The sequence below is a fragment of the Haemorhous mexicanus genome, chromosome 30, assembly GCF_027477595.1.
Source record: "Haemorhous mexicanus isolate bHaeMex1 chromosome 30, bHaeMex1.pri, whole genome shotgun sequence".
In the NCBI taxonomy this organism is placed as follows: domain Eukaryota; kingdom Metazoa; phylum Chordata; class Aves; order Passeriformes; family Fringillidae; genus Haemorhous; species Haemorhous mexicanus.
The window spans coordinates 3,334,832-3,349,214 of record NC_082370.1 but is presented as its reverse complement, the minus strand read 5'-3'; the positions used below and the strand labels follow the sequence as shown (position 1 = coordinate 3,349,214).

Below are 14,383 nucleotides of genomic sequence, written 5' to 3'. Positions count from 1 at the left end.
TTGATAAGGTGGGTGTGAAAAACACCAATCACTTGTTTTTTAAAAGTTTAAAAGTTTAATGATAATAAAAGGGCCATAAAAATAGCAACATAATTAGAGTAATAATAGTTTGGAGAGTTTGCATTAGGACAATATGAGACAACAGAAATAAAGAGTTACAGACAGGCTGGGTACATGAGCCCAAAAAAGGACACAGGTGAACAGAGGATTAACCCTTAAAGCAACAGCCTGTTGCATATTCATACACCTCATGCATGGTGCATCAATTCCATTCCAACACGGGATTCTGCCTGGGCAGGGTCAGCTCCTTCCTCTGAATCCTGATGGCATCTTCAAGCCCGAGCGAGGTGGGAAGAAGTTTGTTTCTTCTGATGAGAGAGCAATAAATTCTCTTTCTCTGAAAGATTGAGGTGTCCTGTGGCTGCTATCTCGCTGAGAGTCCATTCTTTAAAACAAGTATCTTCCATAGTATAGTTTCTATTTTAACATTGTGTTATAACCTAAAACTATATTTACCACACTGCTTGAGAAAATGAATACAGCATCACTTTCTAACACATATAATATTATACACATATTATACAAGAAGAGTTATCAGTCTTAGTAATGGAGATGACAGGCTGATGCTCTTACTTACCATTTGTTTTTTCCATTTTTCTTGGAAAAATGGAAACATAACACATATAATATATTGAATATATATAATATATGAATATAACACATATAATATAATACATATTTTAATATTTGTGGAAAGCCAGTCATAAAATGCTCATTTTTCACAGTGGGTGAAGAGGACCTTTAGTGCCCGCTGGAGTCTCCCAGCGGCTCTGACAGGCTGCCCGAGGCAGGGCTGCCCTGCGGCACCGAATGCCGTCGCTCCGAAGCGCAGCTCGGCACCGCCAGGACACCGCGCGCGCTCCCGCCGCGCCTCGGCCGCGCGCACGGGGCGGGGCGGGGCGGGGCGGGGCCGCGCGGCGGCAGCCGAGCCCCGGTGGGCGGGGCCGGGGCCCGGGCGCGTGCGCAGCGCTGGCGCCGCGCATGCGGACGTGGGGGCGCCGGGAGCCGTACCGGAGGCAGCGCGGGCGGCAGGTAGCGCCGGGGCCGCGGCGGGGCTCAGGGCCGGGCCGGGTGGGGCCGGGCCTCGCGGCGCTGTCCGCCCGCTGCTGTCCTCTGCGCCTCACCGAGGCGGAGGCGGGCGTCCCCCGAGTCACCTTGCCGCGGCGGGGCCGGACCGGAGGCCCGAGGGGGCGCCGGCCGCTCGCTCCGGCGGCAATTCCTCGCCCGCAGGCCCGCGCGCTGCCGAAGGGGCGGCCCCGGGACGCGAGGCCGGCTCTCTCTCTCTCTCTCTGAGACCGAGCCGCCGGGGCTCTTGCTAGTTGTTCCGCTTTCTCGGCCGGGAGGCACGAACTTCTGAGGCGGCTGCGAGCGAGCGAGGCGTTCCGGCCGGCGGAGGAAGAGGCGCGGAGCGCGCCCGCTCCGTTACCCGTTGCGTAACGCGGGCAGCGCCGCGGCGGGGGCGGCGCTCGCGCTCCCGGGGCCGCAGCCGCCGCCCCTCCGGCTCCGCCGCCCCTCCGGCTCCGCCGCCCCTCCGGCTCCGCCGCCCCTCCGGCTCCGCCGCCCCTCCCGCTCCGCCGCCGAAGGTGCGTGGCGGTGCTGGCGGGCGAGGCCCCGGCGCATCCCTCAGGAAACGTCAAACCGGCCTCACGGTTGTTGTCATGGATTCTTTGGTGCGGGGTTTTCTGTTTGTTTTTTGGTTGGTTGGCTTTGGTTTTTTGCATTTATTCCACAAACCGGTGCGGGTGTTCTCGTGTTTCTTTTCCCGCTTCACAATGTGTTTCGTCACCTGTTGTCACTGCATCTGGTTAATTCAAATTTAATGTTGAGAGTTGTGACACCGAGCTCAGTTCTTCTGGACAAATTCGTTGTGCAAGTAGAGCTGCTTGTTGTTAGCAAAGAATTTATGTGTTTCAGTATGGGCTAACCACGAGAATCTCTTTTTTTCAATACTGTTTAAATGCTTGCATAAAATTTAACACACACATTTAAACATACAGAACACACAAGATATAGCTCCATAGTGTAAAGAGAATGAACAGGCTTACAATTTTCCAGATGCCTCAATAGCCTTATTAAAATGAGGTGTAAACACAAGAGATTGTCATCCAAAAAGGTGACATTTAGGATTTCTGATGTTGGGTGTTGCAGAGAAGAATACGAACAACTGCATCAGCAGTAGGAATGGCAAAGAGTTGTCCTTAAAATCAATTGAAAGGAGCATCTTTTCTACCTTTTCTCTTCTGGAGCAGGTGTGCCTTTACATTTATGCAAACTTATTTTAGAAGAGGAAGACTAATTTTCCACTGGGGAAGAATTTGCCTCATTCTTTACTGGGGGTTTTCTGATGCAAAATCCCTAAATTGTGGTAACTAATAAAAGTACATCTACACTGCAATGTTACATGCCCATCCTTCTGAGCTCTGTTCTCCCATGTAGCTGTGACAATATTAGGAAATGTACCCCATTAGCACATGTAGGTTTTGTGTGCACAGTGCAGAAATACTCACTGATGGCCACTGCACCATCTACAGAGATCTCTTTCATATTTTTCACATCTCTGAAGCAGCTTTCTGTGAAGTCACAAGTGCAGATGGAAGTGATGCCTGCTTTCCTTTGGAATTGTTAAGTGTTGATGTTGTTTGCCCCCTGAGGTCCCTTTCAGAATGGGTCCCATCACAGGAGCAATGTTCCCTCATTATCAGAACAGCAGGAAGGCTCCCATGAGTTCTCTTTGCAGTGCAGGACTGTGAGGCCAGCCTGTGTGGTGGAATGGGATAGCTGGGGAGTTCAGGGATTCTAAATAATGGATTGGCTTTAGAAATTCTCTGAATCTAAGCTTGTTTTGGATAAAGCAGCAATGATGCAAGGATGACTTAATGAACACTCTCCAAAGATCTGACAGTTCTGTATTGGTGACCTTCTCAGAGACTACTAATCACAGATGTTTATCAATGCTTTGGATACAGTTTGGATTTGCTGCTGTTGGAGCTAAGATTCTCACAGCTTCCTGTGTGTTTCAGATCCAATGGCTGTCCCACCGTCGTACTGTGAGTTGGGAAAGTCTGCCAGGGATATTTTCAACAAGGGATATGGTAAGTAAGATGAGGATGGTTTGATCACCTTTCATATTTTTTCCTTAGGCATCTTGAAGATGCCTGTGAGCACACAGGTACCTCAGAGATTCCCTCATACCCATCTAGCCCCTTCTGGTTCTGAACCCTGCACTTGTGTTATGACAGTAGTGCAGTGGCAGAGGCTTTGAGGGGAAGATTACAAGTTTGACCTTAGTACAGTCTCAGAAAATGCTGCCTCCTTTTTTTACCTTCTGATTTTTCTATTTAGAGTCATTAAATCAGGGATACTGATGTAGATTGCTGTAGGAGACCATATGTGGCAGTAAACAGTTCCTGAGGAAGAGTGGCCCTTATGTTAATCAGAATAGCCTGTTGTTAAAGTTAGAGTGCAGATATTTTCACAGTATTTGCATTTGTCCCTTTTTTGGAAACAGTACTAGAAAGTGTTGATTTTTTTTTTAAATCTGAGTTTGTGTGCAATAAAGATTTCATTTGTATCCCAAATCCATATGCTGCATAAAACTGAAATGCACTGGGCTCTGGTCTCTCCCACCCTGGAGTTCAGGCTTGGCTGAAAATCAACTCAAGTTCCCTGCTTTAGAGTGAGTTACTTCAAGCTTTTCTACTTAGTGCAAGGGCCAGGTATTTCCCTAGATTCAGAGGAATCAGAAAGGAAGAAAGCAGTAGTACTTCTGTGTATGGCACTGATTAAAGTGAGCTGAAACTTTTTTTTTTGGAGTAGAGGAGAAGAAAAATATCCTGCCCTGAAATCAGGAATAAAATGTCAGCTAAGTAAATCAGAAGAGTATTGATGGGTGCCAGAGTGCAGGTGGCTGCAGAAGGTGGAGGTACTTGATGGTTGGTGTCTGTTATGACTGTAAATTATGAGGCAACTTACTCTGAGTTGTCAGAATTCCTTCAATCATTCTCATAATCCTCCTAACCCTCAATATGTTCAACAACTGTTTAAACATAAGAACTGTTTCAGGTCAGTGTACCCTATGGCATGCTTTGGGGGTGTTGGAAAGAAGCCTTGTTTGTGTCTTTCAATGAAACAGGTGCTGTGTGCTATTTTATTTTCAGGATTTGGAATGGTCAAGTTAGAGTTGAAGACCAAGTCTTCCAGTGGGGTGGTAAGTACTGGGGACTTGAAACATCACCAGCATAGCAATGGAAGGACAAATTCCTGAACTGGTAACAAGTATGATAACTTGCTAGCAGGTGTTGCTTCTCTTTCATTTCTCATTTTAAAACTCATAGCTGACTGAGATGTTTCTACAATAGGCTGAAGCTGATGTAGCAGTCCTTTTTTCCCTGTGGCATGCAAGAATTTTCATACACCTTGTTGTTACTTTCCTGCCTCTTCCATTGACACATCCCCAACGTGAGTTTCTTCACCTTACACAGCTCTCATTTCTGCTCATGAATGCAGCTGAGTGTCCCTGCAGTTACTAGTTTTTATAGGAATTTTAGTCCAGAGGGACTTTGATCCAAAAGGTCAAGGGACAAGTAAGCACCAGAGTTTAACTTCTCTGTGTTTTCACTCATTTCCACTGTGCTTAAAATTCAAGATTGAATTAAAACTGAAAACAGTCCTGCAGTGTCCTATATGTAGAATTTGAGAGCTTAAGTAAGCTTTAGCATTCCAAGTAACAGAATATGCTGTGATCCCCATTTTAATGATGGAGAAGTGGAGCTTCCTCACAATTCCACAGGAGAGCTGGCAAAACTAGGAATGGGTGTCATAATTTTGATCTTTAACCACAGGCATACATTATCTACTGGATAATATTTTTCTTACACTGACTGAGTTCTGCATGTCTTACCTGCAGCTCAGTGCTGTTCTCATTGGTAAGATGAGCTGCTTCTCAGCCTCCTTTGTAGCTGTATTTGCCTGAGCTCCCTCCTTCTCTTGCATTCTCATCGTGCAAGTGGTGTAAGTCCTTCCTCCTGTGTTGCTGTATTGTGTCTCAGTGGAGCTTTTGATGATTGCTTGCATTGTGCACCAGGAATGTGTGGGCACATGGAGTTATGTGGTCTCCATGCTATGGCTGCTGCTGCTTCCTGACATCTCTTGACAGGCAGTTTTCCTGGCTGGAAGTTTTGATTCTCAAACAATATGCTAACAGCTAATTATGCTGTCTTCTGATTGTGATGGAACATGAACAACTGTATTAAGTTCTAAAATGAGCTTTTTCTTTTCCATGCAATTTTCTTTGGATGTTTATCCAGTTGGTAAGAATGGTGACTGTTGTGACATGTTGGCTCTTTATTGCTTTGTCTGACAAGGCTTTTTGTGCTGCACACTAAGTCATTTGTAAACTGATGAATTGTTTTGAGTTGTTATTCACCTTGTACAGTTTGACATGTCCATAGCCCTAGATCTGTGTGTGATCCATGCATGTAAAGCCATTTGCAATCTTTGCCCAACAGTCCACAACAAGAGTGCTGTAAAAACAGCAAGAGGGAAAACAAGATAGATATGGTATCCAGGAATATATACAGCTTTGTATCCCAAGCAAGTATCTTTTTATCTCTGGGTGTAGAGTCACATGAAGGTACAGAGCAAATTGTGGAGTGTTGAAATAACTGCCACTTTGGCAGTGGAAGTCACAAAAAGGACTTTTTGATGCATAAGCTTGGGAAAAAGTGTGGTAAAGTTGAGATGGGGGGTAGCAAGTAATCAAAGTCCCATGATGAGAAGTCAGCCAAGGTGTCAGGTGTTTGTGTAATGTGGCTTTTGCCAAGCAAGGCAAGTCCCAAGGCTCTATCTGAGTGCACCTCAGTAAAAGAAATATTCAGAACAGGGGTGCCAGAAGGAGTAGCATCTTGTGACACAAAAGAAATTATTTTAGGTGGGGATAGGGAAGAGGAGGATGATGATTTTAAAGGTTCTGTTAAAAGGCCTAAGGGTGTGAGTGCTGGCACTTGACAAGTGGGAAAACTGAATGTAATTAAAAGACTGCTGAAACTCAGGAGCCTGTGATTAGCTCAGTGGATGCGTGGTGCTAATGAGCCCAAGGCTGTGGGTTTGATCTCTGTCTGGGCCATTCTCATAAGAGCTGGACTCAATGATTCTTCTGGCTTCCCTCCAAGTCAGACTGATTTGTGATTCTGTGCTCTTGTGCTCTTGACAGGAATTCACTGCAGTCGGTTCTTCCAACACGGACACGGGCAAGGCTTCAGGCAGTCTAGAGACCAAATACAAGGACAAATGCCATGGACTTACATTCACTCAGAAGTGGAACACAGATAACACATTGGGAACAGAAATTTGTGTCGAGAATAAAGTAAGACTGAGTAGATACTTGGGAAATGTTTCTATAACTGGTTTGAGATGGTATTGAGATGAACAGAGAACCCTGGAGAATGAAAATGGCACAAAAGAAGTTCCATGTTTTTGCAGAACACACAGGCTGGGAGTGGGGGGTGCTAGGCAGTGATTTGGGGTTACAGGTGTGTGGAATTACCTGGCTAGTTGAATGAAGCTAACTGTGCAGAACTGTCAGTGCTGCAGCCAGGCAGGGAAACCAAAGACAGGTCTCAGTTTTAAATGCTTTAATGTATAAGAACTCAAATTTGGCTGTGCTGAGGTTGAATATATTTTGTAAGATTGAAGAGAAAGATGAATTGAAAGCAGCTTGGCACTGCTTACACCAAGAGTTGCTAGCATGCAGCACTCAAAACACAGTTCTTTTTGACATTAACAGGTTTATAATGCCTCAGGGATGAGGTAATGATGCCAAAGACAGTAAGAATTGTGTAGTGCCATCTGCCATGTAGGGGCATTCATGTTTGTACTTTGACCTGTGCTTCAGAATGGAAAGTGCTGTCTAGCTAAAAACAAAGGGGGGAAATGAGATGGGGATGTGCTTTGGCCTGTGAAGAAGTACTGTGCCTTAACACAGTGTCTGTAGATTATGAGAGAGATTTTTGAGCTATGAAGAATAAGGAAACATGACTTGAGTAGTTTTCTTTCTGTCATTATTCTGTGAATAATTTTCTTGTTGACAGCACTAGATGTGTCAAGTTCCTAGATGTAAAACCAGGAAGTTTTTACAAAGTCTGTGCTGTTAAAGGGCTTCCTTGTGGGAAGAAAAGGTCCTGTTTTAATCCCTCATCATGCAGCACCTTCAGATTTCATTGTAAATTATGAGGGAGACATTATAGATCTATTTTGTTTTCTTTTTAGGCATAGAGTTCTGGTAGTGGAATATAAGAAATTATGTTTCAGCTGATTTTTGAGCAGATGTGTATTTTTTTTTGCAGATGGTTGACGGGTTGAAGGTGGCTCTTGACACTACATTTGTACCAAACACAGGGTAAACATTTTCTATTACCTTTATCTGCAAACTGCTAGAATTTCCCATAACTTCTAAAAATACTGTGCTCATTGTGTAAAAGCTCAGCATTTATTGGAGAAGATTCTGCAATCACTGTAGAATCTTCTGCAGGCAGTGGATAATACTTAACTCAGAAAGACAAGTTCTGCTTGAAAGAATTCTTCAGCTTTTTGGCCGGTGGCAGATTTATCATTTTGCAGTAGGTACTAATCTCTAACTCTCCAGATCTTCATGTTCTTGACAGTCCTAAGGCTGTCAAGTCAGTAAGCCAGGTTTTTTTGTTGTTTTTGCTGATGCTTTTGGCCAGATGCTGTCTGTGCACAGCTGCATGAGGAGGTAGAATGGGCAGTGCAGTAGCATTAGTTGTCTTTCTCAGTTCACATGTACTAAAATTTGGTAAGTAGCAGAGCAAAGGAGGGCTGTGTATGTCTGAATAATGCACAGAGATTGAGATGCTTTGCAAATAAGGACTGGTACTGATTTATTAATGGGGAGAGCCTGTCAGAAGACTTGAGTTTGAAATGCTGCTTGGATATGAGGAATTAGAAAGTCAAAAATGAGACCCCAGGCCTGGGTGTGAGGGACTGGCAGCACAAGTGTTCTGCTGTGTCCTGAGTGGAAGAGAAAGGAGCTTGGGGGGAGAATTACAGAGGTTTTGTTGTAGTTGTGTTTGAATTGGTAGCAAAATCAACAGATACACATTGGAGAGAGGAGGAGGTGTCACAAGAGGGACAGAAAAAGGCAAACTAAGGGGATGGTGTCTGGAGGGTGAAGAAATCTGGTTTTGGTAGAGGGGACTGGTGCTCAGCAGTGAGGAAAGGAAAGCAAGCACTGCACAAGGAGGGAACAGTGGAGATAACCAAACACAAAAATTCATTGAGAGACAGCTGTTGCTGCAGGTTTATGGATGCTCCTGAAATAAACTGATGATGCCATAACACATTACACTCAGGAAAAAAAAATTGAAACCAGATGGGTTTTAAAGCATTAAAGAGAAACAATTTTGTCTCTCTTGCTTCTTGAGGATTGTATGGAGTTTGAGATGGTAGGGGGAAGTGGCACCAGGTGAATACACATAGCACCATCATCCTTATCCTGTGCCCTCTTCAGTTAAGTTTTGAGTAGGGAATAATAAGTTTTGAGTAGTTTCATTAACTGGCCTCAAGGGACACACAAATTGAAATAAAACTACATTCATTACAAACATACTGCAATAAAACTACAATCATTACATCTTGTACACTCCTGTGGATAAAACTGCATGTTTCTGCAGAAAGAAAACTGCAATCATTACATACTTGTATGCTGCAGTGGCTAAAACTGCATGTTTCTGCAGGAAGAAAATAAAATTGCATGTTCCTGCAGGAAGAAAATAAAACTGCAATCATTGCATACTTGTATGCTGCAGTGGATAAAACTGCATGTTTCTGCAGGAAGAAAACTGCAATCATTCCATACTTGTATGGTGCAGTGGATAAAACTGCATGTTTCTGCAGGAAGAAAATAAAACTGCAATCATTGCATACTTGTATGCTGCAGTGGGTAAAACTGCATGTTTCTGCAGGAAGAAAATACAACTGCATGTTTCTGCAGAAAGAAAATAAAACTGCATGTTTCTGCAGGAAGAAAATACAACTGCATGTTCCTGCAGGAAGAAAATAAAACTGCATGTTCCTGCAGGAAGAAAATAAAACTGCAATCATTCCATACTTGTATGCTGCAGTGGGTAAAACTGCATGTTTCTACAGAAAGAAAACTGCAATCATTGCATACTTGTATGCTGCAGTGGGTAAAACTGCATGTTCCTGCAGGAAGAAAATAAAACTGCAGTCATTCCATACTTGTATGCTGCAGTGGATAAAACTGCATGTTTCTGCAGGAAGAAAACTGCAATCATTCCATACTTGTATGGTGCAGTGGATAAAACTGCATGTTTCTGCAGGAAGAAAATAAAACTGCAATCATTGCATACTTGTATGCTGCAGTGGGTAAAACTGCATGTATCTGCAGGAAGAAAATACAACTGCATGTTTCTGCAGAAAGAAAATAAAACTGCATGTTCCTGCAGGAAGAAAATAAAACTGCATGTTTCTGCAGGAAGAAAATAAAACTGCATGTTTCTGCAGGAAGAAAATAAAACTGCAGTCATTCCATACTTGTATGCTGCAGTGGGTAAAACTGCATGTTCCTGCAGGAAAAAAATACAACTGCATCTTTCTGCAGGAAGAAAAAACTGCAATCATTGCATACTTGTATGCTGCAGTGGGTTAAACTGCATGTTCCTGCAGGAAGAAAATAAAACTGCATGTTCCTGCAGGAAGAAAATAAAACTGCATGTTCCTGCAGGAAGAAAATAAAACTGCAGTCATTCCATACTTGTATGCTGCAGTGGGTAAAACTGCATGTTTCTGCAGAAAGAAAACTGCAATCATTCCATACTTGTATGCTGCAGTGGGTAAAACTGCATGTTTCTGCAGGAAGAAAATAAAACTGCAATCCTTACATACTTGTATGCTGCAGTGGGTAAAACTGCATGTTCCTGCAGGAAGAAAATAAAAATGCAATCATTCCATACTTGTATGCTGCAGTGGGTAAAACTGCATGTTTCTGCAGGAAGAAAACTGCAATCATTCCATACTTGTATGCTGCAGTGGGTAAAACTGCATGTTTTGCAGGAAGAAAAGATAACTGCATGTTCCTGCAGGAAGAAAATAAAACTGCATCTTTCTGCAGGAAGAAAAAACTGCAATCATTCCCTACTTGTATGCTGCAGTGGGTTAAACTGCATGTTTCTGCAGGAAGAAAATAAAACTGCAATCATTGCATACTTGTATGCTGCAGTGGGTAAAACTGCATGTTCCTGCAGGAAGAAAACTGCAGTCATTGTATACTTGTATGCTGCAGTGGGTAAAACTGCATGTTCCTGCAGGAAAAAATAAAATTGCATGTTCCTGCAGGAAGAAAATAAAACTGCAATCATTGCATACTTGTATGCTGCAGTGGGTAAAACTGCATGTTCCTGCAGGAGGAAAAGAAAACTGCATGTTCCTGCAGGAAGAAAATACAACTGCATCTTTCTGCAGGAAGAAAAAACTGCAATCATTCCCTACTTGTATGCTGCAGTGGCTAAAACTGCATGTTTCTGCAGGAAGAAAACTGCAATCCTTACATACTTGTATGCTGCAGTGGGTAAAACTGCATGTTCCTGCAGGAAGAAAATTAAACTGCAATCATTGCATACTTGTATGCTGCAGTGGGTAAAACTGCATGTTCCTGCAGGAAGAAAATACAACTGCATCTTTCTGCAGGAAGAAAAAACTGCAATCATTCCCTACTTGTATGCTGCAGTGGCTAAAACTGCATGTTCCTGCAGGAAGAAAACTGCAATCCTTACATACTTGTATGCTGCAGTGGGTAAAACTGCATGTTTTGCAGGAAGAAAAGATAACTGCATGTTCCTGCAGGAAGAAAATAAAACTGCATCTTTCTGCAGGAAGAAAAAACTGCAATCATTCCCTACTTGTATGCTGCAGTGGCTAAAACTGCATGTTTCTGCAGGAAGAAAACTGCAATCCTTACATACTTGTATGCTGCAGTGGGTAAAACTGCATGTTTCTGCAGGAAGAAAAAACTGCAGTCATTCCCTACTTGTATGCTGCAGTGGGTAAAACTGCACGTTTCTGCAGAAAGAAAACTGCAATCATTCCATACTTGTATGCTGCAGTGGGTAAAACTGCATCTTTCTGCAGGAAGAAAAAATTGCAATCATTCCATACTTGTATGCTGCAGTGGATAAAACTGCATGTTTTGCAGGAAGAAGACTGCAATCCTTACATACTTGTATGCTGCAGTGGGTAAAACTGCATGTTCCTGCAGGAAGAAAAAACTGCAATCATTCCCTACTTGTATGCTGCAGTGGATAAAACTGCATGTTTTGCAGGAAGAAGACTGGAAAGTTGAAGACCACCTACAAAAGAGATTATGTCCATGTGGGCTGCAGCGTAGACATTGATCTCTCTGGACCAACTGTTTATGGCTGGGCAGTGGTGGGCTATGAAGGCTGGCTTGCTGGCTACCAGATGGCTTTTGACACAGCCAAGTACAAGGTTTCACAACGTAACTTTGCCTTGGGATACAAGGCAGAAGACTTTCAGCTGCACACTAATGTGTAAGTATTACCTGAGCCTAGAAAAACATCAGAGGAGCCTAACTGTAGGAACAGTTAGCAGTAATGTGAGGTCAAAGGTGGGTGAAGGGAAGGGGATGCTGAATTGTTTCCAGTTCATTTATAGTCAGTGTTTTCATTTCCACTACAGCTAAAATAGGGACAGCTTCCCATCTCTTGGCTGTCTCGACACCTTTCAGAGTAATTTTGGGGTTTGTATATCTAAGATGGTGATGTAAAGGCCCTTTTTGGTAATTTGTAATTAAATCTGTGAGCTTTAACTTCTGTAATGGCACAAGACAAAAAAGCCTGCAATTAAACTGCTGTCCCTTCTCCCCCTGTCAATCAGACAGAAAGTTTCTCCCTCAGAAATGGCCAAGATGAAGGAGAAGGGCAGGTGTAGCTTTGTCTTTGTTTCCAGCTGTCATCCCTGCAGAGCTGTAGTCTTGGCATGCTTTGAAGAGGGCAGATTTAAACAACTGTAATGCAAAACATGGTTTTCAGTCTTCTCACTCCCATAACTGAAGTCTCCTCTGTGTGTTGCTGCACAGTGGCATTTATCTGGGTGGGTTGTTGGTTTTTTTGGTCAGAATCTCAAACTGTAGGTCTCTGGTTGTTGGAAAATCCTGTTCCATTCTGCAAAGCAAAATGTTTTGTGTAAAAAAAAAATAAGAGCAGCAGTCTGGCAGCTCCAGCTAGGAAGCAGTGAGCTTGGGCTCAGGGAAGTATTGGATCTCTTGGTTCAGTTCAGGAGAAAATAATCAAATGGTTGTGGGGAAGGGTTAATCTAAGGAGTTACTAAACAAGGCAAGGCTTGACACACTTGCATCTGTCACCAACAGGAATGATGGCACTGAGTTTGGTGGCTCTATTTATCAGAAGGTTACTAATAAGGTGGAGACATCAGTCAATCTTGCATGGACTGCTGGCAGCAACAACACACGTTTTGGTATTGCTGGGAAGTACCAACTGGATGAGAAGACTTCTGTTGCAGTAAGAATTCCGTGACAGAAATGAGTATTTCAAGCTCCCCTAAATACTGAAAATTTGTGTTGTGAAGCAGTTGCTTGAAGTAGTTACTGAGGATGTTCAGTAGATTGCAAACCTTGGCTTCTGTTGTGGTTCAAATTTAAATTGGGACCTCACACATCACATTTGTGAAATTACTGGGGAAAAGAAGTCCTAAATGTAGTTTTGTCCATAGTGAAATGGTCTGACTAGCGTGCTTGGAACAGTGTGCTAGTGTGCTGCAAAATATATTTTAAAAGGTAATGAAAGGACGCAGTGTCCTTTTAATTCTGAAATCCATCATGTAAAACCATATTATGGTTAAATGGTGGAAGTTCAGCTGAGCTTACAGCCCTCTCTGAACAGCAAGTTAAGCCTTGAAAGTCAGCTGACATGTGAGTGTTTTAATACTAAGAACTGAAGTAACAAAACAACAATTAGTTCCAGGACCATTGAAGCAAAATTAAAGATGAGAAATGCTGTTGTAAAGAGCTCAAAAGGTAGTAATGCAAAAAGGGGATTGCATATTCATGTATTTCTTGCTCATTAGAAGAATAAAGCAAATCACTCCTGAGTGATGTGAACAGGCTCTGAGGGACTGCAGTGAGTAGCTGTTTAAAGGATATAGAGACATAATAGAGGAGGCAGTGAAGAACAGCGTGGCATTCTGTGCAGGCAGAATTGGTGTAGGACTGCCCTTTGCTAAGATGGAAACTCCTGAGAAAAGGAAAAGATTGGAACTTGCTTCTCCTAGAGGTTGGTCTACAAGCAGCTGGAGAGCATTAATGCAAAAGCTCCTTCTCAGGGCACTGGGACACTTCTGTTTGAATACTGAAGTATTCAGTGTATAAATGCTGTGACTTTTGTCTCGTAGGCTAAAGTGAACAATGCCAGCCTCATTGGAATTGGTTACACTCACACCCTCCGACCTGGTAGGTAATTCTCACTGCAGATGAGCAAACAGCATTGAGTACCACACCGTGGTTTAATTCAGCTGTCTAGAGAGCAGAAGAGAGGAACAAAGGAGCTAGAAGTCTTTGTGCAGACTCAGAAGTCAGGGATGTCTGTGCACTCAGGTTCCTGTGGCAGCTAAGCCACATGAGTGAGCTCAGAGAGCACTGCACAGGGATCTGTCTCAGTGTGTGATGCTTCTCATGACTTCTTTTGTAGGTGTAAAGCTGACACTCTCAGGCTTGATTGATGGCAAGAATTTCACTGCTGGAGGTCACAAACTTGGGCTGGCATTTGAGCTGGAAGCTTAACTCAGCTTTAAGTGAAACAACTGGTGGTGCTCTGGAAGATGAAGGAAAAGTGTACCCCATGCATTTCAGCCTTAATATTACTCTGAAATTTGAAGAAGTGTGAACTTCTTACTCTTCCCAAGAATGACTTTAACCCAATGCTGAAGTCCAGAGTGTGCCAGCACAACAGAGGAAGACACGTGAAGGCATGCATGGAAGTTGTGATGTTTGTGCCACATTTCAGTTTCCTGTATTTTAAATCTGTTTCAAAAAAACCAGAAGAAAATCCAACCTCTCCCCACTATTGTATTGCATTTTGCATGTCCTATACTTCACAGCCTTTTCTAGAAGGAGGTCTCTGTGCTGTAGTGGAAATTTGGGGTTACATCAGAATGAAATAAATTGGTCACAGTCAGAACACAAGGTTGGTGTGTGTTGACTCTCACCAAGTTTCCATCCAGCTGGGTTTTTTGGTCTTTTTTTTTTCTTTTT

The 14,383-nt window shown here is 43.2% G+C and overlaps 1 protein-coding gene across 3 annotated transcripts; it reads left to right on the top strand.

The window, feature by feature from the left end:
* The first annotated feature begins 1,004 nt into the window (after positions 1–1,004).
* On the top strand, positions 1,005–14,314 carry VDAC3 (voltage dependent anion channel 3). Of its 3 annotated transcripts, none has more exons than XM_059870604.1 (9): positions 1,005–1,092; positions 3,081–3,152; positions 4,218–4,267; positions 6,272–6,424; positions 7,404–7,456; positions 11,418–11,645; positions 12,485–12,635; positions 13,525–13,582; positions 13,821–14,314. In XM_059870604.1, the coding sequence occupies exons 2-9, from the start codon at positions 3,086–3,088 to the stop codon at positions 13,910–13,912; spliced, it is 852 nt and encodes a 283-aa protein (XP_059726587.1). In that variant the 5' UTR covers positions 1,005–1,092; positions 3,081–3,085; the 3' UTR covers positions 13,913–14,314. The 3 variants fall into 3 exon arrangements, with proteins under 3 accessions (XP_059726587.1, XP_059726588.1, XP_059726589.1); XM_059870605.1 differs by lacking the exon at positions 1,005–1,092 and adding an exon at positions 1,593–1,730; XM_059870606.1 differs by lacking the exon at positions 1,005–1,092 and adding an exon at positions 4,419–4,518 and having other exon boundaries at positions 3,075–3,152.
* Positions 14,315–14,383: the final 69 nt, after the last annotated feature.

Bases quoted from the DNA above. Each gene is read 5' to 3' on its own strand.
- VDAC3 (XM_059870604.1), top strand. From the start codon at position 3,086: ATGGCTGTCCCACCGTCGTACTGTGAGTTGGGAAAGTCTGCCAGGGAT. The intron at 6,425-7,403 runs GTAAGACTGAGT...TTTTTTTTGCAG, and splicing joins AAATTTGTGTCGAGAATAAA to ATGGTTGACGGGTTGAAGGT. The intron at 11,646-12,484 runs GTAAGTATTACC...TGTCACCAACAG, and splicing joins TTTCAGCTGCACACTAATGT to GAATGATGGCACTGAGTTTG.